Source organism: Heloderma suspectum, chromosome 1 (assembly GCF_057233095.1).
Source record: "Heloderma suspectum isolate Gila_16-S chromosome 1, 16-S_ref, whole genome shotgun sequence".
NCBI lineage: Eukaryota > Metazoa > Chordata > Lepidosauria > Squamata > Helodermatidae > Heloderma > Heloderma suspectum.
Genome location: NC_139458.1, coordinates 160962826 through 160987448, shown reverse-complemented (window position 1 = coordinate 160987448; position 24623 = coordinate 160962826). Strand labels below are relative to the sequence as shown.

Here is a 24623-nt window from a genome sequence, read left to right as displayed (position 1 = left end):
GAGTCCAACCCCCTGCTGAATGCAGGAATCCAAGTCAGATGCTTCCATTGACACTAATGGAGATTTCTTTTTTTATTTTAAAACCCTGTGTGTGGTGGGGGCGGGGGGGGAGGCTTAATCTTTCCCTTCCATTGTGCTGTGGTCCTGATCGAATTGGGGCCATGCACATTTACACTACAGTAAAAAACAAAGAGAAGGGTCAGCTTCATGCTATGTAATTAACATAATGTGTAGTTTCACATTTAGTGTCTTCTATACAAAAGTCATGGATAACATAATTTACTATGCCACAGTTAAGCATGTCTTTGCAGATGTACAATGTGATTCTTTTCTTTTTTTTCTTTCCAAACATCATCCTTTCTCACTCTTTTACTATGCCACATCACAAGCTGCTTTATAAGATCCTCCAGACATTAAAAAGCATCTTGCAATGCATGTGCAATGGTTGAAAAGCATCTTGCGATAAGGATGCATATTGCAAGCACTTCCCAGAGTGGGTGGAGAGAAGACACCCCACTACTGCTTCACACACATCTATCCTTGTGTTTTCTAGATTATAGTCATAGAATAGAAGTCCTTTAATGCCCTATGTGGCCTAGGAGCTGGATGCTTGAAGGATAGCCTTCTCCATGTTTTACCACCATCAGAGAGAGTTGACTGGTGGTGACAGTAGAGAAGGCCTTCTTTATAGTAGCACCCAAATTATGGATCTCCATCCTCAGGATCCTCACGCTATTTGTGGGCAGAGAAATTCAGGGGAGGGGACAATTTCACTGAATTTCTCCATAGGGAGGAGAAATTGTCAACAGTTTCTCACAAGTAGGGCCATTACCATTGAAAGGAGTTGTAGCAAAGCTTCATTCTTTTTTTTGCAAGGGTTTTTTTTTGCCTCTATAAATGGCAACAGCATCTACTGTGTTGGCAGCCTGGCCCTCATTTTGCATCCACCACAATGCAGGTGTGAGGAGGCAGTGTTCTGTCCAGCTCCAGGGAAGAGGCTTCCAATTTCCTGAAAGTTTTCTTCTCCCATTAAAGGGGCTTCCATTGTTCTGCCTCATTCTCAGGGTGTTCTTTAATTTATTTGGTAGTGTTTTTGAGCTTACCTAATCACTGTGAGGCAGCTGTGTGTGCTGTGTGTGTGTGTTTTCTGTTGCACATCTTTCCATTGCTCTGCAACCTTCTAGGCTGCCTGCACTTCCTGACCTGGAAAAAAAAAAAAAAAAACTGTGGGAGGAATTACCTCATGATGTCTTCCCCTGAGGTTTAATTGAAGTGTGGGAAGCTGAAGAGGCAACAGGCTGCCAGAGAGATGATTGTACAATGAAAAACAGGACACTTGCACACATTCGTCAGCTACCTCCTAGGTGAGGTAAGCCCATGAAACTCAAACCCTACCCATTTTTTAAATTTCTCTTAATTTTTCTTTACCACTGAATTTCTTTTTGAAAGCAATTTCTTTTCTATCAAAACTGAATGAGACTGGTCTAAAAAAATGTGGGAGAAATTTTCAGGACAGCACTAATTTTGAGCAGTGGGGTGGAGTATCTTGGGGTTCAGCTTTTTGCTAGGCTGTACTGTTTCAGACTGCAGGCAGGCAGGCAGGAAACCTCCAATATAAAACTGGTCAGGGAGCAGAATTCATGCCTAGCTCTTCCCCTAATATGCTAGCTTTGTACACAAGGAGCTTTTTGGAATATGAACGTGCATTCAAATGTGTAACCTCACTACCACCTGCCAGCTAGAATGGCATAGCCTAGTAAAAATTGAACCACATAATTGCTACACTCATTTGTATCCGCTCTTTGTTAACCAGGTCAGTGGTCTCTAAAATTAAAGAATAGTAAGTCTTATCAAAGGTAATACAAATTTTAAACAATAGATTTTTTTTAATGTGGCATATAGCATGCAATGTTTTATTTTGTAAGGCAGTACCTGGTTTGGTTTGGTTTCTGTTGATTAATGTCAGTAAACAAATATGGTATCTAACCAGAATTAGCTACATTCATGGCTATATTAACCTTAGTCAACAAATATATTCAGCAATAATTATACAATGCTCTCCAATTTGCCCAACAGTCATATAAATGTTAAAATATATCATTATATCTGAAAAGATTAAATTAATATAGTCCCTGAAATTGCAAGTGACAGATTTGATCAAGGCTAGTTAGAAACATTTATCACTCAAAGGTCTACAGGGAGAAAGATACAGGGAAGTTACGTTAAACATTAAAGGAATGGGGAGAGTAGAGTGATTGAAGAAGGGCAATGTCATTTATCAGAGGAATCACTTTCTACCTGCAGAGTTGATAAGAAAGCAGCCCAGCAGACAAAAAGTGGATCAAATAATGTTTCCTACAGGAGTATGTCGAAGGGCAGTTCCCAGAGCTCTTCTCTTCCAAGCAACTCTATCGGAACTCAAAGAAATCAGAAGAAAAACAGCAAAACAAAGACTGATATGGAAATGCCAAATGAGACACTGGTAAGCAGTAAGACATTATTTCTTACTGTTGCAGAAGGAATACATCTATATATGATAGAAATATGCTTGTCATAAAGGGAAAGATAGGTTAATGTCAACCCCTGATGGTCTGATTAGGGAATCCAATTCTACTAATTTTCATGACTGTCATATGGTGAGAACATATTCTGTCCCTTTCCAGGTAGGGATGCTTGAGGATTTCTCTCAGTCCACATTTTAAGCAAACTGACCTGATACAGACTTCCCAGATCAAAACATAGTTAACCTTTCATTTTTGCACAACTCCAAATTTTGCCATACAGTTCTTGGCTCAAACAAATGTACCAAAATGTCTATATTTTAGGTATATTATATAAAATGTGTATTTTAGGATAAAATGTGTACAAAAATGCATGTTTTGTGGGAGTGGGGATTTAAAAATAATTCACATTTTCATGTGCAGTTAAAAAAAAAATCACAGACAGATATGGAAAAAGGATGGAATGGACATATGAAAGCAAAACTGACATGGACTGGAAATGGACTTTTCCATCCTTACTTCCACCCCCAATTCAAAGTGCTTAGTTTTACCTTTTCAGTTATTTCATGCTCTGATCTGAGAACCATGTGCCCCAGAAGCCTCCTCTGCTTATATCAATCACCCTACCAGTTTCCTCTGTGAACTTAGCTTTGCTTCATAATCCTTTATGATGTGAAATAAGGAGCATCTCTATACCAGCTTAAAATTCCACATTTAAAATGGGGCATTCTGCTTCTGTTTTTAATGCAGGATCATGACAGATTCCATTTATTTATTTATTTATTATTATTAAATTTATTAATCGCCCATCTGGCTGGTCACCCAGGCACTCTGGGCGATGTACAGTGTATAATAAAACAGTTTAAAACAATAAAATTCTACAATAAAAATGTTTTCTAAAATACTCTAACCCACCCCAAATGCCTGCCTGAACAACCACGTTTTTAATGCACGGCGGAAGCTCATTAAAGTTACATGTGCTTCCTCCCCCAGCCTTTTCCCCTTTTTCTGAGTTTTCCCTATGTTTCATTGGTCTAGCTCCTCTTATTGTGGCTTTTCCTTTTTCATGGAGGGAACACAAGCAGAACACAAGCAGAACTCAAGTGCTGTAATTTGATAGCTCATTATCTCCAATCTCTTTAAAAACGGAATAAAGGTAATTTAGTGCAGGAGATGCCCTGGTCATTACTGATGTCATCCAAAGGACCTGCAAACTTCTGTGACTGAGCAATTTCAATCGCAGGATAAAAGTTCTGTGTGAAGAAGCCCAAGGTGTTCCATGCTTAGAACCAAAGGTTTTATACTATGGCCCTCTCCCCATCACTGTGGAATTATCTGCTTTCCAAGTTGAGAGGATATGACTTCTTGCTTGCTTTTAGAAAAGGATGTAAGGTTTGTTTAAACATTCTGACAGGTTTTTGTCCTTTCTGGTTTGTAGCCAATATGTGTGTGTGGAAAGCTGGAATTCCCTCTATTTTGTCTTTTCTTCTCCTTTTTAGTGGCTATCACCTCTTTATTTTTTTCTGTGTCGTTTCTGTGTAGCCTGTACTTTTTAATGAGGCTTTTATGTCTTCCCTTCAATGTTTTGTATGCTTATGAGCTTATGGAAAGACATCCTTTAAATGTGTTAAAAAAATAACATCATATTTCATCAGTTTTAGGTGTTTCTATTTTGTCACAAGTCAAACTGAGGTATAAATAACAAAAGTATTCTGCTTCTATACAATTTTAAATGGAATCAATTCCATTACATTATTCAAATTGACCAGATGTAACAAGGAGTAGATTGTGAGAGATACTGCTCACTTGTAGGCATCTGATATCAACTACAGCCATTTATGCCTTTAAATATGCATTCCAAACCTCCCCATATTCATTTTGTTCTCCATCCTGAGCTAACATGGAAAAGAAAAGCAGTTATTCTTATATATATTCCTGAAATGAGTGATGGCTTCAGAACTACTATGGTGTTGCAGTCTTAAGTCATACTAGGAGTGGGGACATGTTTGTTTTAATGAACCTTTGAGTGACCTATCCCTTAGAGCCAAAGTAGAAGTGAGGTGAATAGGCTATCCCATGTTTTTCTTTTTCATTTAAGGGTTAAAGGCAGCTAGGGAAACAATCTGCATTGTGATTATGGCACTCCAGAGGTGGTGTTACATCTTTTTCCATGCAGTTTTCCAATGAAAATTCTCCCCACCTGTTATTTATCTGTATGTGATTACAGAGTTAATAACAGGCACCCGGAGGAGGGATTTTCATTGGGAAAATAGTGGGGGGGGGGGGAGTGTTAATACTGATACTTCTCGGTATCATGGTCACAATCCATAAAATAGGATCTCCTCATGGCTGCTGTTACCCCTTTAAAAAAAAAAGGGGAGATCCTATTTTAGGCCCTTAATACAGCCCGTAGTAGCTGTCTTTAAAATTCATACGGCAGGACTTCTCCCTTAAAGTATGCTGTCCCATAAAGTTTTGATATCAAACTTCTTAGCAGTTTCTTCTTAGCCTTTTCTGTTGTTGTCACTGTGGAAAAGGTGAGCGATTACAATCCTGTGCATGCTACTGTCTTGTATGAGAAAGTTTGAAATATGAATGGCATATTTCTCAGGGATATATTCTAATGGTAAACCACAGTTTAGAAGCCCTTCATAATGGGAACTGAAAAATCTATTAGCTTAGTAATGATGTTTAGGGTGCTTAAGGTTAAAAGTATCAATGGCTTCCTCTCCACTTCAGGCAAATGTGTGTGCGGGATTATGTTTTCATATAAATAAAGCCTTTACTATAGTTAAAATTGTATTGTGTAGAAAGTTATATATACAAGGTCATTTGTTAAAAACATCTCCAAACCATATTCTGAATATGTATGCTTTAGAGAACTTTTTCCTCCCCCCCCCCCGCCCCTTTTTTGTGGCCTGTAGCTTCTATGGTATCATCTTTCCTTTGAAAATGTAGATGTCCCCTGCATTATAAAACCACAAATTATAAGCATATCTAAGTTTGCCCTTGTAATGTCACTGAAAGGAATGAGAGAGAATGGAAGTCTGGAAATGTGCAATATGCAGGAAATTCAATCCAACTGATCTAGAACTTTGATAACAAAGCGGAGCCCCTTATCACAGCCACTCAATTTAACTATGCCCCATTTAATATGGTGCTGACAGCTTAGGGTATATCTTCACTGTACAGAAGTATTTTTTAAAGCATGCTGCTTTTACAATTTCTTTTTAAACTTTCTTATTATTGTCTAATGGCTCGGTAATTTGCAGACTTTTTGTCTCATTTGGTGAAGCCTTTGCAAATGTAACAATAATAGCCATTTAGGACTTTAAGTATATCTTCAAGAAACACACTTCATTTTATCTGGCAAGTACAAAGATTGTTCTGAATATACATAAATAATGAAGAAATGCTAATTTTTCTCTTTAACTTCTAAGGACAAATTAGTCACACTGAAAAGGCATTACCTTTTCCTTCTCCAAACTGCACTTTGTTAAGCTGAAAATCAAAGTGTTATTAGGACATTGTTTTTGAAGACTGGATTACATTATATGCTACATCTTTGTGGAGTTTTAAAATATGAATTTTCTTGGATTTCTTCAATAAATGAAATAATTAGCATTAGCATGTCGAGGCCATTTGGAATGAAAGAAAATGAATGCCTATAATTTGTGTTTTTAAAAAAGATGGAGATGATGATGGGACAATTGTTGGAAATTTCAGCTTGTCCGCTAAACTAATACAATGTAATCTCTTTAAATGCATAGGCCCTGCATCTTATTCCTTGGTTTTAATGTCTTTTTCTACCTTTGCTTGCTCCTTACTTTGAATCAGATTGTAGAGAATTCAGTAAAAAGAAATAGCTGTGACTGAAAACACTAGCATGTGGCAACATGTCTCATGGTGCATTCTTTTTCTCTAAAATGGAAACAATAAATGCCTTTTGAGAAGAACAGCACAAACCTTTTCAAAAGTCCTGAGCTGAGTGGATTTTCTTTTCCATCCCTCTGTAACAATGCAAAGCACATTAGAGATGAGGGTCAAACCAGTAACTAATACTTGTACTTCAAAACCTGGTGTGAAATGTATGTGTTTAATTTCATCTCAGTGACAAAATCAAATGTACTATTTAACTTTAATACACCTTAAGGAGGGTTTTCAGATCAGAAGTGTATCTTTCATGCACCATAGAATTAGATCTTTTCTTTTTCACTGTGTTAATTAAAGGCCTTAAACACTTAATCCTGGGATTTGTACATTCCGTACAAGACAAAGAGATGATGCCTGGCTCTTGTCTATAATTTTTTTCAAGCCACATTCCATTAGCAACAGGAAGCACAGCCACCTTGGGAAGTAGTGGAAGTCACCACAGGGGCTTTGCTAGAAGTGTTGACTCATTTGCTCATATGGATAGCTCATTTTGAGTCTAATAGTCAAATATTTTGCAAAAAAATAGGAAAGATATGATGGCTTATCTCCCCTTTTGGTTGTGGGTTTTTTAAAAAATTCATATGACAGCCATGGGAATCACATGCATGCGAGTGAAGGGGACCTCCAGTCAGCTGTAATGGAGATGTTATGGGCGCATTGGTTATTTCTTCCTAGGCTGCTGCCATGGATGTGAAAGTATCTGTGTTTTCCATGTATCTTTATGCCACTGGTTGACAAAATGGGATCTAAAGCAGCAAGCGAGCTATCTAGCTCTATAGTAATCTATGAGCAAAACACAAGAACAATGGAAATTATGCATCCAGTCTCATTTTGACGTGGGGACTTGGGACGAAACTAGACATTATATGCCAGTTGTGTGTTTTTTCCTCCCCCACCCTAATGTTTTTACGATTTAAAATGGTGCTGGTAGCCTGTGACTCTGAGTGAATAAAAGGGGCAGGCAGCTGGAGTGGGATGGGAAGAGTGCTTAACACCCTTTCCTCCACCCCAGCTGATAACAATAAGACATTGTATTTTGGCAGAGGTGGGAAAGACGTCAGACACATTAAGTGACTGCAACACAGAGTGAAGAGAAACCTTGTCACACATTAAATTTGCTTCCTGTGTTCTTTAGTATAAATGAATGACACATGATATTCCAGAAGAGAGATAAATACAGGGTCATGAGACCTAGAAGTATTTCTTTATTCTTATTAAAATAAATCATAGCAGAAACTCTTTCCTCATGGGGAATTATACCTCCCCAAGCCTTAATTTTTCTTGACAAGTGCATAGCAGTGCTTTTATTAAAGCATTTAGAACCAATTTAGAAGTCATTCATAACAGGATGAGGTGTATTCTCAATTCTCATTCTGTGTGACTTGAAGCTGTATTAAGCTGGATAGCTAAGGGTGATAGTACAGGTAGTAAAAGTGAAACAGATGTGCTCAGAAATCATACGGCTTCTGCTCTGTGATATTCAAAAGATATATTTGAAAGCCGTTCTAATTACTTTTTCTGTACAACACAGGTCAAAGTGGTAACAGAAAACTTCCAAGAGGATGAAGACACAGTCACTGATTCAACATGTCAAAGCCATTTAATAGGTAAAAACAACAAAATTGAACTGTGTATTAGTGTGCAGCTTATATTTTATTTTATTTTATTTATTACATTTCTATACTGCCCAATAGCCAAAGCTCTGTTTCATCTTTTAATCTTCAAACGAAGATTAAAAATGTTAAAAATACAGTATACAGATTTTAAAAGCCAATTACATAAAAAAAAACAGATAATATACACAAAAGAACATATATCTAAAACAACTTGAAACAAGCAGTCTCAAAGCAAGCAACCATAACCATAAGCTATTCCAGGATCGATTAAAACTTGTCATATGCTGCCAAAAGCCTGGGAGAAGTGAGAGGTCCTAACCTGGCACTGAAAGATAACAATGTTGGTGCCAGGCAGGCCTCGTCAGGGAGATTATTCCATAATTTGGGGGTCACCACCAAGAAAGCCCTCTCCCTTGTTGCCATCTTCTGAGCTTCCTTCGAAGTAGGCAGCCAGAGGAGGGCATTAGATGTTGAGTGTAGTGTACGGGTAGGTTCATGTCGGGAGAGGCGCTCCATCAGATATCGTGGTCCCAGGCCATGTAAGGCTTTATAAGTTAAAACCAGCACCTTGAATTGGCCTCGGAAACGTACAGGCAGCCAGTGCAAGCGGTCCAGAGTCGGTCCTGTATGTTCGGACCTTCTGGTCCCCGTTATCAATCTAGCCGCCGCATTTGGCATGAGCTGCAACTTCTGAACCATCTTCAAGGACAGCCCCACATAGAGTGCATTGCAGTAATCTAATTTGGAGATTACCAGAGCATAGACAACTGAAGCCAGGTTATCCCTGTCCAGATAGGGGCATAGCTGGGCCACCAGCCGAAGTCGATAGAAGGCATTCCGTGCCACTGAGGCCACCTGAGCGTCAAGTGACAAAGATGGCTCAAGGTGAACCTCCAAGCTATGAACCTGTTCCTTCAGGGGGAGCGCAACCCAATCCAGAACAGGTTGAGCACCCTCCATCCAGTCAGGAGAACCACCCACCATCAGTATCTCAGTCTTGTCTTGATTGAGTATCAGTTTATTAGCCCTCATCCCGTCCACTGTAGCAGCCAGGCACCAATTTAGCACATCCACAGCTTCACCTGAAAAAGATGAATAGGAGAAATAGAGCTGCGTGTCATCGGTGTATTGATGACAATGCACTCCAAAACTCTGGATAACCACACGCAACAGTTTCATGTAGATGTTAAATAGCATGGGGGACAAAACTGACCCCTGTGGTACCCCATACTGGAGAATTCATGGGGCCGAGCAGTGTTCCCCAAGCACCACCTTCTGGAGCCAACCATCCAAGCAGGAGCAAAACCACTGCAACCTCCCACTCCCAGCTCAGACAGTCGTCCCAGAAGGATACCATGGTCAATGTTATTGAAAGCCACTGAGTTATCAAGGAGAGTCAACAAGGTCACATTGCCCCTGTCTCTCTCCTGACATAGGTCATCATACAAGGTATCCAAGGCTGTTTCCTTGCCAAAACCTGGCCTGAACCCTGACTGAAATGGATCTAGATAATCGGTCTCATCCAAGAGTGTCTGGAGCTGGTTGACAACCACCCGCTCAAGAGCCTTGCCCAGGAAAAGAACATTTGCCACTGGCCTAAAATTATTAAGATTTTCCAGGTCCAGGGAGGGTTTCTTCAGGGGTGGTCTCACTACTGCCTCTTTGAAGTGGCCCAGGACCACTCCCTCTCACCAGGAAGTGGTGGACCAGTTGGTGAGGTCCAGCCAGCTGTTCCTTCCCTGCCAGTTTTTATAAGCCAAGAGGGGCAAAGATCCAGCACGGAAGTGGTTGCATGAACCTGTCCAAGCACCTTGTCAATGTCCTTGACCTGAAACTCATCCAAAAGAACAGGACAAAGCTGTGCTCTGGATACCTCACAAGGTTCACCTACTATAACACTGGAGTCTAAGTCCCGGTGGATGCAAGAGGTCTTATCCTGGAAGAGCCTACCAAATGCATTACAGCAGGCCTCAGAGGGTCTATGGTGTCCTTAGGGCCAGCATGTAATAGCCCTTGGACGACTCTGAACAGCTCCGCTGGGTGGCAGGTAGAAGATTCAATAGAGGCAGCAAGATGATGTTTTTTTGCCGCCCTCACTGTCCCTGAATATACTTTACCAATGGCACATACCAGCACTCGATTGCATCCACTAGGAGTTCTTCTCCATCTACACTCAAGCTGTCTCCTATTTTGTTTCATCACTCTCAGCTCCGGGTTATACCATAGAGCAGTACAAGCTCTACTCAGGAGATCAATCATGTCAGCTGCCCGGGTCATTTCTGCATTCCACAGATGAACCAGGCTTTCAACAGGAGAGCCTACCATATCAGCCAGGAACCTCCCCAGAGTCTTCTGGAAACCAACTGGATACATTAGCCTCCAGGGGCGGACCATTTTCATCGGTCCCCCACCCTTGCAGAGAGGAAAAGCTGCTGTGAGTCTAAACCTCAGCAGGTAATGATCTGACCAAGGGGATTGATGAAAAGTCCCCCACCTTCAGACCACCATCTCCATGTCCAGTTGAGAAAACCAAGTCTAGAGTATGCCCCACTACATGGGTTGGGCTGATGACATGTTGGGACAGTCCCATGGTCTTCATGGAGGCCATGAAATCCTGAGCTGCCCCAGACAAGGTGTCCTCAGCATGAATGTTGACATTCCAGAACCAACAGTCTGAGGCTCATAGGGCAACCACCATGCCTGCAGCTGTGGGGAAGGCTGGGGCACGTCACAGCTGTTAACTGTCTTTGTATATTATGCAGGTCACAATCCAGAAAACAGAGAATGTCATAAGATAAAATAAATTTACTAAAGTCTTGACCTACTAACTTATTTTACCACCCAGCAATATTCCATGATAAAGTAGAGAAGGGGAAATATGAACCCAACCCATCTCATCGGGGAAATTGCCAAAAGTGGGGCTGGCCTTTGGGGAGAGTAAATCAGTGTTCACCTTGTTTTTCCTGGGCCAACACGTATCTCCCAAGTTCAATGAATTGTTTGATCTCTTGCTTGGATCATATATTTTTCAGTCCAAATCATAGTTGACTTTAGCGCCCCAGCATAAGAAGCACACATAGGGGATGGATCTCTCCAATACTCAGAACCAATCTCTCCGATACTCAGAACCATGGCATGAACCAACCCCAGGTTCATGCCATGAAATGGGGATGTTATTTGGATATGACACATACGTGGGCATGGGTTCCTTGGAGTTTCTCCTATTATGAGAAATCACTTTGAAGGAATGATCCCTGTTATAAAGGTTTGGTGAGTGACCTTTTGTTGAACTGCTTCTGGATATGAATAATTGAAATTAGGTCTCCGTGCCTGTGTGTGCTTTCCCTGCTTAAAAGATACATTGCTACTTTGAAAATGGGAGATTAAATTCCAAAAACCTTGGCAGCGTTGCAAAAAGGTAAAGGTCAATTTGATTATACCTCTTGTTTTCTTATACTCCAAAGGGGTATAAACATGAGCAAGTCAGGTCCCTTTTGTCCTCCTGTAAAATCCCAACTGTGGATAATAAACCTGATAGCACCTAGAATCATAGACTAGTAGGGTTGGAAGGGGCCTATAAGACCATCGAGTCCAACCCCCTGCTAAGTGCAGGAATCTTAAGTCAAAGCATTCCTGACAGATGGCTGTCCAGCCTCGTCTTGAACGCCTCCAGTGTGGGAGAGCCCACCACACCTCTGCAACTTCTTTCCATTAGCCATCCATCTGCTTCAGTGGCCAATTGTATATGGAGACTTCCCCAGAGAATCCTTTGTCTTGGTTGCCCTTACTAAATCTTGTTCACTATCTACCTGTTTTAGCTCCTTCTCTGGTTCCCTATGCTCATCTAACTTTCCTTTCTGCCCCATGATGTTATCTGACATACACATTTCTATTGTTGAGATCTCTTGCCACTCATCTAGCATAATTAGGTAAAGGTAAGAAAAAGTAAGGTGGGAAATTTCAGTAATATTGGCCTGGGTTTCTTCCTCTTCTACCACATCTGGCCATGTCATGCCCTGTCCTTCTCAATTCAACAAAAATTGCTCACATAGTCCTAAGACCCTGTTTATTCATGAGAGGAGTATCAACTTGCAGCTCCTTCATCTCAGAAGAGACATCAGTTGCATCTTGACAGATTGGTACTTTAGTAGGAGCTACTGTCAAGATCCCAGTCTCAGTTAGGTCCGCTATTACTTGCATATTGGCTTTAAGACAACAGAACTCCTTCCGTAATAGGTCAAGACGGTTAAAAAAAAATTCTCATCAACTTGGGCTGGGAGGAAACAGTGGTCAATAAGAAATGTATACACCAGCAAAGACTACTTGCTTTTCCTTTTCTATGTCTGCATCCACCAAGTTATCCTGCTGCACAGAACCAAAGTTATGATGAAATATACCAGATTGATCCAGCAAGTAAGAGTTTCCACACAGAAATGTTGGGTCAACCCATTTGCCACCCATTTCCTGATCTTGTCTCTCTCAGGTTCTCCAACTGCAAATCCCTGTTATCTGTACCTTTCGCCATATAAATCTAGTTTAATGTGTCTGACAGGGGCTAACTTCTCCTTAAATTAGGTTTCTTCACTAGATAGCTCCTCAGATTATACTAGGAGACAATATTTCAGTATTGACCGCTCTGCTGGTGAGGGAAGAAATTATCTGAGTCTCATGTGGCCCTTTTGGTCCCTAAATACTGCCATAGTGACATAGACACTCTGAATTCACTCCATTACACTTAAACTTAAAAAGACAAAAAAGTGGGGGAGAGAGTTAAAAAGGAATACCATATGCCAGGAGAGGGAATAAAAAGCAACACAAATTATTGCAAGCCAAAACACCAGAACAGTATGGAACCAAGTTCATGTAATCACCCCAACAATATACCAAAGTCCAATAAACTTCCACTACTGCCTTTGATCTTCCACCTGACAGCCATGGGATGAGAGCCCTTCAGGTGTGTATTTGCTCCACCTCACCCCACCTGAGACAACATATCTAGCTAGAGCTTGCCAGCAGCTTCTTGGGAAGAAGACTAGAAGGAGAAGCTGGGCACAGACCTGAAGGCAGCCCAGGTAAATCAGCTTCTCCTTTCAGTCCACTCCTCAAGAAGCCTCTGGCAATCTCCAGCCAGATATATTGTCTGCAGGTGGGTGGGGCAGGACAAACACACACCTGAAGGTGTAGGGAATTTGAATTTACGGGTGATTTTTCCTCAAACCACCTGTTTAAAATTTTAACAGGCTCCCATTTCCTGTCTACTGAAATTGCTGTGGGCTAGAAGAAGTGGCTGCCTTGTGCTGAAATGCACTGACTTGCACACAAAGAGACAATGGTTTAAAATAGAATACTTTGATTAGGGAAAAAGTAACATGCACACACACCTTTCATACTTTTAGGTGCCACATACAGCAATGGCTATCATGCATTTATCATTACATGATTTGTGATGCGAGTCCAAATGATGAGGAAAGGCACCCTTCACATATACAGGCACAATACCAGCAAACAGAAGCTCAAGTTAAGCTGTAATGTTGAGGGGCTGTTTTTATTACCTTGGTTTTCTTCTAACTGTGCATGCAGTCTGGCCATACAATTGTAGCCAGTTTTCATACTATGTTTTCTTGTTGGACAACCTGTAAGATAAGTAGATTCTATTATCTAGTCCAGCTCTTACTCTACAATGAATGCAGCAGTGTCTGGAGAGAAGCTAGCATGATCTGAGATTTTTCCATCAGTGCAAATACATTAACATATCACACTTAAGATGTTTTGGGGCCTAGTACTGGCTTAAATTTAAGCCCCAATTTTTGTGAAGGGAATTTGTGTTTGTTACTTCCCTCCTCCAGCTTGTATCCATATAAAAATGTCTTTGCTGCTAGCTCACAGCATTTCTCTCCCAGGGTGTCACATTCCAGCTGATAAGATTTTTGTGTGCTTTGTTTCTAGCTTCCCCCCAATCACAGAAGCTTATATTTCAAAACTATAATTTTAAGACTAGTGTGATAAATCATTATGTACTCTGATTTTAATGTGCCTCCCCCCGACACCACGCTTTTTTTTTCCCTCTGAAAAAAATAAACTTATAATGAAAAAAGTGGAGTAAGTGTATGTACAGCTTAGGATGGAAAAACATGTGGCTAAGAAAGAGAGGTATTTGTAGGGAGTGTCTGCATGTCATGCTAAGCCACCTTGAGAATAAGCCACTGTCAGTTGGTTGTTCACTGAGCAGCCCACAGTGCTCCTGACAGATGAGCGGGCATGCAGTGGCTTGGTGTGGCTTCTTTCCCCCTTGGTGTTCCTGCCCACCCCCGGCACATATCCCAGCACAATGCCTCCCAGATCCGCATATTCCTGATGGCCGAGAGTGCCCTCGCACCCCCGATTGCTTACATAGCTGTCAAATCTACAAGTTGCAAAGCACAAATTGTCAGAGCTTCATATTCCCTATGGAGGGAAACTCTCCCCTCCTCTCTGATCGCTATCCATTTTCTGAGCAATGTTAACTTTGGCAACTCTTTATTTTTCCAATCCTTCAAATTGGTGCAAATGGGATGGGTATTTTATTTTTATTTTTCAGTCCTTCAGTTTTGTGCAAATGGGATCAATCTCTTTTTCCTTCAGTGCAGTTTACATTCTTAAATTGTATCAGTATGACAGCAGCTAGTGCAGTACCCAAGCATACCAATATGCCCTCTGCATGTCTAGAAATACCACTTGTCAAATTCCCCTCTCATAACATGTTGAAATAATAGCTGTCAAATTCTTCCACCTCTTTGGCATTTCCCTTGACAATGAACTCTGAAATGGGCGGCTGAACCAGAAGGGAACTTTTGCTGCAGGTGTAATTACTAGGGATGTACGAAAGTGACTTACCTTTTCGCGGATTATGTTGATGGTGGGGGGGAGGCGTTCTGTCCCTCCCCCCGGAATCCTGGCCGGGGGGGGAGGTGCTCCGTTCCTCCCCCTGGAATCCTCGAACAGCCGGCTGTGCTCCGCGGCAGCTCTGCGGAGCAGCCGGCCAGGTCCGGCCCGACCAGGCCAGAGCCGTCCACAGCCGGATTTCCGCCGCGGAGGGCTCTGGGTAAAAACAAAAAACAAACAAAACACAACCAACCGCGTACACAAATGGCGGCGGCAATGGCCGCCGCCATTTGCATTCCTTCTTTTTACCGTCTTAATCTACGTAAATATTTACGTAGACTATGACGGCAAAAGGAAAGGGGAACGCAAATAGTGTAGTGGGCGCTATTTGCGTCCCTTTTTCATTTCATTCACCGTTTTAGCCTACGTAAATCTTTTTACGTAAAGATTTACATAGGCTAAAACGGTGAATGAAAAAGGGAAGCAAATAGCGCCTGCTACGCTATTTGCGTTCCCCTTTCCTTTTGCCGTCATAGTCTACGTAAATATTTACGTAGATTAAGACGGTAAAAAGAAGGAACCCAAATGGCGGCGGCCGTAGCCACTGCCATTTGCGTACGCGGTTGTTGTTGTTTTTAACCCACCCAACCATGATAGGCTACATAAAGATTTACGTAGCCTATCACGTCTTTTTTTTCTTTTTTTTTTAAACCTAGCCATGATAGGCTACGTAAATCTTTACGTAGCCTATCACGTCTTTTATATATATATATATACACTAGCCTGGAAATGGCGGTGGCGGCCGGTCAGAAGACCAGCCGCCGCCGCCAGAGCCGCCAGAGCCCGGGAGATCCGCCCCAGGTAAGTCTCGTCCCAGGGGGGATCCGCGGGGGGGCTGGCTGTTCCGACACGGAGTTTGGGGGGCCGAATGCACTGGCATTCGGCCTCACCGAGATCCGTGGTGGAATTCTCTGCCATCCCTAGTAATTACTGCAGGAGTATGTGGAGCTTATTTCTGCTCTGCCAATTTAACAATCAATGAAGGATGCAAATAAAACAGGAAAATAATGCCTTGCTGCAGTCCTGCAAATTTGTGCAGGACCAAAGAAAAATAAAATTGAATTAAAAAATGTGAACCCATTTGTACAATTTTTAAAGACTGAAAAAATAATTTTAATCAAGGGCTGCCAATGAAATAGGGACATTGCCAAGTGTCAATGCAGTATCAGTGAAGGGACAGACACTGAGAGCAGAAGAGAAGAGTGGATGACAACGGCACAAGCAAGGTATTGAGGAGCGGCTGGCAGGGGGTTTTGCCATCCTTTCTAGGCAGCTCTCTCCCTGTTTCAAACAACCCATGCTGAAGCGACTCTGCTGGGTGCAGGTATCATGATAAGCTATCCTGAAAACAAGCCACCTTAACCCTACTACATGCCAGAGGCACCCAGGGTGGCTTGTTTGTGAAAAACAGCCTACAACAGAAAAGCCACACTGGGTTCAGACATCACGTTAAGCCATCTATGGTGACAACCCACTGTGGCTTAGCATAATGTGCGAACCAGGTCTTAGTCTCAGCGTAAGATGCTTAGATTGGTGTATGGTCGACAGCATTAGCTAATATGCAAGTTAAATAACAGCCAGTGAATTTCTAGTATGGCACTATGGTGTTTTATCACAATTAAGTACTTTTTGTTTTGTTAAATTTCATGTATAAAGTGTCCGTTCCCCGTCACTTTTAAAATTCTATTTAGTTGTGTTTGGTGAGGTTGAAATATCTTAATGGCTTCTTGGATTAGCCTTCCCTAAAAAGACCCTGAGAAGACAATGTAATGAATATCAATAAGCATCTGAGCTATTATCCCAGACAAGATACCTTCACAAGATACTTTTATGGCTGGAGGAACCTTGAGTCACAGAATAGCTATCATGCAACACATCTAAAGGTATTAATCTAGAAACTGCAAAACCCAGAACAGAATCCTTAACTCTTAACTTCCATCCATGTACACTACCTGCCATCTCTCTCATGTCTCATTCAAAGTACAACTTGTCTATTTGGTTCATTCATATGGATAGGCTGTACATCCTCTGAAATCTGGCTTGTATATAAAGAAGCTATAACTAATTATCTTAGCTGCATTGGGCTGCCTCCAATAGTGTCAGTCCACCACTGGAATGGCATCTGCTGTCTGAACATATACCTTCTCCCACCTGCAGCCCCCACTGTGCCCCCCCCAAATCTGCTCTGAATGGTTGTGGGACCCTGTGGAGCAAAATTTGGGTAGCATGGGGGCTACATGGGGGAGGAAGGGAAGGGGAAATCTTGTTGTGTGAACAGAGGTCAATTTGCATAACACTGGAAGTAGCCTATTCTTCTTGCACATAGTTGGAGGAGGAAGGGTATTGGGGAATCTCTTTCAGTACCTCCACCCTATCCTGTGAGTACCTGTCTTCTAACATCTATGTAAACATAGATATATCATCATCAAGTGATGTAATTTTATTGTGTATGTAGTTATATAGCACCTTCAGTGTGCACAGTAACATAAATAAGTCAGGTTCCTGCACATAGAAATTTACAATATAAATTTCATCACTATGAGAGACTGAAGACAGTACAATCATGTTTAGCAGGATGCAGTTTTCCCTGTCCAGAAGAGTTTACAAGAGTATACAGCTCAGAGTTATGGTACTTTAGGGCACAATCCTATCCAGATAGGCAGCCACCTCCAAACTTGGAGGTGACCGCCTATCCAAAGCAGGGCAGGAGAAGCATGGAGGGGATCGTTCCCTCCGTGCTTCTCCTGCCCTGCATTTTCGGGTAGACAGGGGGAGGAGGCTGCTGTATGACACATAGGATGTGTCGTACAGGCATTCCTGCCCCCCCGCCCTGGAACGCCCCCCAGACACTCCCCTTTTTTGTCACTCTGCACTCCTCTTGCTAGCACGGAGGACAGGGCTGTTCCGTGCTGCCTCTGAGGCAGTGAAGAAGTGGGGGGAGGTCAGTTCTCCAGGAAACAACCTTGGATCATAGGCTCCGAGGTCGGTTCCTGGAAAACAACATATCCTATGGCCATCTAGCCGTTAGATTGCTCCCTAATTGACTTTAGAAAAATGTATATTCCATAAAGGATTAAATGATGAAGGAGAGGCTTCAGGGATGCCAAACTGAAATCCAAAATATAGTATAGTTGTTCATATCAGAATTAAAAACAAGTATCCCGGCAATCCAATCCATTAAAGTTCTTGAAACCTACCTTATAGCCTCCACTTTTGGTAACATCATTTTCTCTTTCCAAGAACAACTCTGCACAAGATTCTGCAGTTTAATTTTAAAGCAATCTAATCAGAAAAAGAAAGTTCTCTCTTTCATATACCTTTTTGTCGTAGGTATCCTTATTTAGTGGAAATGTTGAGCTGAATTCAATGTATCTTGAAATGTTCTTGAAATTGAGGATTGTAGGTATTGTATAGCAGTGATGGTATGTTTCAGATCACCTCTTTAGGCTTCTTACAAAGAAAGGAAGACCAATGATGAAAAAATTTTTTCAAGGGGAGATAGAATTGTTTTGATAAGAGAGTTTCAAATATAACTTTCTTAATAGCAATAAAGCTGGAAAGGTTGTAAACAGTAGGTTTAGAATGAAGTTTCAACACTTAAAGTACTTTAGTTATGGCAATAAAGTCTTATGTAAAGGGTTTTCTTTCAAAAGGTCTAGTGTTGATTAATTCATCATTACAGTCATGCAGTCCTCCGATGCATTCTGGTTTAAACAGCAGCACTGAACAGGCAAGGAGAGTATAGTGAATTACTGTAACACTTTTTTTGGTCTTTATTTGCCCACCCAGTTGTTTATTAAGTAATAAAGACCTTGGTGAGTGTAAGTAATTACGATATAATCACACCCTCACATATATGAGAGAAGGCTTATTTCTTATGAGGCCATACTTCTAACAGCTACAGTATTTTTCCTATGAAGTATATTCAGCATAACCTGTAAGAAAGTTTGATTAAGTTGCAGGCCATAGTAATGGACAGGTAGAAAATCAATGAAAAAATACTGAGGGATCAAAGCTATCTGAAATGTCAGTTATAGGTCATTCATATTACATGTTTTATAAGTTGGATGTGAAACAAAACATAGCAGGGTGGAATGCTCTTGTTCATTTTTCCAGCTACTCCATTCTCCTTCCCTCTGCCCCCTCCCTCCAAACAACCAGTAAGCATCCCATGCCCACTAAGCATGCACTGCACACACACACCCCGGGGGGGGGGGGGGAGATTTCCCCGCTAGGCTTTTTTTCCCAGAGTTGATTTGCACTTCCACAACCCTTAGGATTCTTTCAAGCCTGCTGATATCTCACTCTTGTGTCTGGCTGGTGGGTGGTGTTTTGGCTACATAAGGGTAAGCACTAAAAGCATGTTTTTGCAGTTAGTGCGTGTGTGTATTCCTTCACTAGATGATCTGTGGGATCATCCTTGGACAGTAGCACTAGAGCTGGTGTTGTAAGATAACTGTTGCCTCTGAACCTGTCAATCCCAGTTTGTTTATTTATTACACTTTTAGACTTCCCAATAACTAAAATTATCTGGGCCATGTACAGTTTATTGCTGAATGTTGTGGAGGGGTCATGTCTCACCAACCAGTGCTTGATCCCAGAAGGGATATTTGGAATCACTTCCAGGATTCCAGTAGCAGAGAGAGCAACAAGCCAAAGCCTAGGGTGGAAGGCAGACTGCGTATCTAGCAGCCTGAGGCCTTCTGTCTCTGAGCCTAGTCAGCAGTGGAATCATGAACCCACATATGCTCCTACTCAGAGACCATAATTTTGCTGAAATCAGTGCTTACAACCAAATTCAATCCCATTGATTTCAATACAACTTCAGTGCAACCAACTTTATTTAGATCACAACCAATGTATTTTTTAATAATAATAGAATGCTTTAGTGTATTCAAAGTTCTTAATTCTTACAGGAATATTATAAGGCCAGTGTTCTCCCTATATAGCATATTAGATCATAAGGTTTACAGAGAGTGACTTGCCACCTACTAATGTATGACGAGGTCCAGGTTTGAAGTAGGGACTATCCACCTCCTAGCTGTCATCCTTAGCCAGGCTCCTATGCTGCACAAGCTTTTTCCTGTCATTGAATGAAGCCTTGAAACCAAATGTAGCTCATTAGCAGTCATATCTTACGATTATCCTTTTAACTTTATTCTGATCATGGGTACCCAATTGCTATCCAGTTAGTTTAAAAAGTTTGAATTTACTTCCTCCATGATATTAACTTTACTACAATAAAGTAAATGATATTAACTTTACTACAATAACTCTGGTCTGTGTTTGTTAGTTTACTGTTTGGATTATAGTTTTTAAGGTTTTTCAGTCCTCTTCAAAAATATAGTCAGATGCACTGCATGGAAAGGAAGGAGATGATTAATGAGGTCTGTGCATTAAATCTGGCATGTGTCACACTGTAATGTCTCTGTTAAGCCTGACATATTTGAGTAAATACCATTTACCTTAGAAAGACCTAAGAAACTAAAAGTCAGATTAGGTGAGTGCTTTAATGAATTATTGAGATCAAACAGAGTCATGGAACAAAATAAATGGGATTGAATGACAAAGTACAGATCAGCCTTACAATGTTTGCCTTTAGACTAGCAAGGCAAGGAAAAAAAGAATAATCCCAAAGTTCTTCCTACATAAAAGAAAGATCTATGTGCAATAGATGTTTTTGTTTATCCCCTTCCAAAGTAATATCTTATCATGAAACCTTATAGTGCTTGAGAATGTAACATATCAATGTCAGTTTTAATTTCATCATGAATTTGATAAAAAATGAGAAAAAACATTTCGCAATCATCTTATCACAGTTATAGTGTTAAAGCTATTCATTTTTCACATGATCAGAAAAATAAAGAGAGAGTATTTGTGTTGTCTCTTCACGTGCCATTCAAGGAAATCTATAGTATCCCTAAATGTCTTTATAGGCAGACATAGTAGGTTGCCAGCTGTGAAAACACTGTCAGACAAAACCAGTAGCACTCAATCAATTTCTACTCTCTTTCTGGTGTGGCTTTTTTAAAAAGTCTCTACTGAGGTGTTATAGTTTGATAAGAAGAATGGCAGCAGATCAAGTTTTTCAGCAATCATTTATGTGTGCGCAATGCTACATGTAATCACACATTTTCTAGCACTTCCAGAGGGAGGTTTTTTCCCCTAATGCACCCCAGAGACAACATTTTTTTAATGTATTAGACCTAACAAGAACATGTGTATACATACACAGACATCATTCTTTGTAGTCGTCGCTTTATGGTTTTTGAAGGGAGGACTGGAAAAATAGAATGTAACATGCACACTGAGGTGGAAAGGATTATGTCTCAGTGCATTTTTTAAAGGAAGAATCTGAATACCTGAAAAAGAGTTTATTATATGTCTGTTATTTTAAGGAATGAGCCTTCTTCTATGAACGTTTTAGGGGTCATTAAGGAATGGTTCCTAGTTACAGAGCATAGAGCTAAGTGGAAGCTCCATAGAGTGTACTCTGCTTTGAAGAGAAAAGAAAGGGCATAGTATCTTCTTGTTTTGAAAGTCAGTTATATTTTATTTACTCACTTGATGTATTTTAAAAAATTATATACAGCTTTTTATCAATGATTTCAAGGTGGCTTATAAAAATGAAAATAACAAAAAAGCAACAGTAAACATATACAAAACAACCAGCAGATAAAAAGTCAGAGAGTTTTAAATATTTTATATAGTAAAAATGTTTTAAAATATTGGGTCATAATAACTAAAGACAAAGCATGAAATAAGAATTCTACTGGACCAAGATTAATGGGATGGATTGCCCCGCCATTTGTCTCTTTTGGAATGTTCTTCCAAAAGGGCACAGACTTTATGTTACTCTACAGACAAGTAAGTTTTTATAGAGTGATCTCGAGACTTCAGCCAATGAAGTACACTGTCCTTCAAACCAGCATATGTGCTTGGCATAGATAGGGATTTGGGGTTGATTCTGAAAAAGGGTCTTGTGGTACCTTAAAGCCTAGTATATATATTGTGGCATAAGCTCTTGTGGTTTCCCGTCAGCTGCATGAAGTGGTTTTTCTGAGTTGATGGGCAGTATCCAGCGGTGTTCCACTCAAATAGTGCTAGCAGAGGTCTGCCAAATCTTTCCATTGCACAAGCAGTTGCCCAAGCAGTTGCACAACCAGTTTCACAATGGGTTGCACAAGCAGAATGTGCAGCCAGTTGCACAAGGTAATACAGAACCACTTGCACAACTGCACTTGTGTAAACATAAATTTAGTTGGATTCTCCTCCTGTGCATAGTTCAGAACCTAGTTTCGGCTAGCACAACATCATTTGCACTACTGGAATGACACAGTTGGATACTATCCTACACACACACACACACACACACACACAGAGAGAGAGAGAGAGAGCGAGCAAAAAGGATTTACAGAGTAGAGCTAAAAGCCAAAGAGAATACAAGAGATAGTGTTAGGTATGTCGCATTACTATGCAGTTCAAACCTTTTTACAAGATCCAGTCAGAGGGACTACCTTTGCTTGGTGGTAGAGCACGTGCTTTCCATACAGAAGAGTCTAGGTTCATTCCCTAGCATCTCCAGTTCAAAGGATTAGATAGGAGGTGATGTGAAAGATTTCTTCCTGTGAGAGGGGATAATATTGTGCTAGATAGACGAAGAATGTGGAAGCTGGTATAGACAACTTCCTTTGCTCCAGAGTGGGTAAGACCCACTGGTGATAAATAAGTAACATAATATCAAAGCTTTTGGTTTTGCTTGTTGAGCCAGTGTTCTACAAAATACATTTATTAAGGAACTCAAGTGGAGCCTCGCTGTGAAGCCCATTTCCTTGAATTCCAGACGGGTCGGTGTGTTACAGGAGCAACAACAAAAGAAGTTTGTGGCACATTAAAACTAACAAATTAATTGTGCAGAACCTCTTCTGGGCCACAGGCAACTTGTCTTGTCATTTGCATGTAGTGGCCACCTAAGTAGTAAGGTATATATATACTATGGCTGCATTTGGACATAATAATAAATTAGGTTTTATCATAAGAGAAAAGAGCCACACCAAGCCTACCCCACCCACCCCACAGCAATCCTGATCAAGATCAATGTTTCCCCATGGCTAATAGGAGAGAAACAGCAATCTTGCCTGCATCAGGAGAGAGAGAGAGAGAGAGAGAGAGACTTTAATGCCATTTTCTTGGTAGAAAGGCAGAGTACAAATCAAATAAATACTAATGTTAACCCCACACACATGCATGCATACTAGTGATCCCGATCAAGGGGGCAGCCCCTATCCCTGGTGGCCATGGTGTAGTGCTTCTGAGGGCAAGCACTGAAACAAGAAGCACTACATCGCAGCTGCCAGTGGTAGGAGGCGTGTGCACACCACCTCCAGCGGAGCACACCACACACACACCAGGACCGGTGGACCTGGGCCGCACACAGAAGGGCACAAATGGATACTGCCCAGTATTTCCTCACTAGATGGTGAAAAGGCTTTAACCTCAACATCACCCCCACCACCCCCAAGATCCTGATGCTGAATATGTGTGTGCATGTGTTTGGGAGAACAGGCATTAAAATGGCAAGTGCATTTCAATGTAAGCAAATAATGCACATGGGGGGAAAGTCCCAACTTCACATATATGCTGCTGGGATCCAAGCTGCTGGTGACTGACCAAGAAAGAGATCTTGGAGTTGTGGTGAACAGCTCGGTGAAAATATCAATCCAGTGTGCGGCTCTTGTGAAAAAGGCAAATTATATGTTGGGCATAATTAGACAAGGAATTTAAAATAAAACTGTCAATATCATACTGCCCTCATACAAATCAATGGTGTGACCACACAGGGAATACTATGTACACTTTTGGTCACACCACCTAAAGAAGGTTATTGTAGAGTTGGAAAAGGGCAACCAAAATGATCAAAGGGCTAGGGCAATTCCCCTTTGAGGAAAGGTTACAACATCTGTTCAGCTTAGAAAAAAGGTATGGGGAGACATCATAGAGTTGTACAAAAACATGCATAGTATGGAAAAAGTGGATAGAGATACGTTTTTCTCCCTCTCCCATTATACTAGAATCTGGGGTCATCCTGTGAAGCTGAATGGTGGTGGGGGAGATTCAGGATATTAAAGGAAGGACTTCTTCACACAGCACATAATTAAACTATGGAATTTGCTACCACAAGATGTCATGCTGGCCACCAACATAGATAGCTTTACCCTCCATGAATTAGTCTAATCTCCTTTTAAAGCTATCAGTGACTACTAGTCATGATGGCTATATATTAAAGTATCAGAGGTGTAGTAATTGGAAACTATAGAGTTAAATATCGTCTCCCGTTATTATGGGTTGAGTTTAGACTCTACCACTTTAGCTTGTGCTTGTGATTACTTTCATTTTCCTCTTTAGTTCAGTGTTAGCCTGTTCCTCAGTAAACAGCTTCTTGTTGTTTAGGCCTATAAGTGAGTACTCTGTTTCATTTATATGACATAAATGAGAACTTAACAGTGGTGACGAGAAAAATCAGATCATGTCAGCCTATGGAAAAATAGAGGAATTTAATCCAAAAACAGAAGAATGGCAACAGTATGTGGAAAGACTAGGCCACTATTTTCTTGCTAATGAAATCACTGAAGAGGACAAACAAAAGGTGGCA

General features: G+C 41.0%; 1 protein-coding gene across 1 annotated transcript in view; it reads left to right on the top strand.

Moving 5' to 3' along the window:
• The window catches only part of NCKAP5 (NCK associated protein 5), a 904891-nt gene that overhangs the window by 781602 nt on the left and 98666 nt on the right, over positions 1 to 24623 (top strand). The window contains exons 16-17 of the mRNA XM_084808715.1: positions 2305 to 2482; positions 7966 to 8041. Coding sequence (XP_084664841.1) covers positions 2305 to 2482; positions 7966 to 8041 — 254 coding nt within the window. The remainder of the gene's footprint in view (positions 1 to 2304; positions 2483 to 7965; positions 8042 to 24623) is intronic.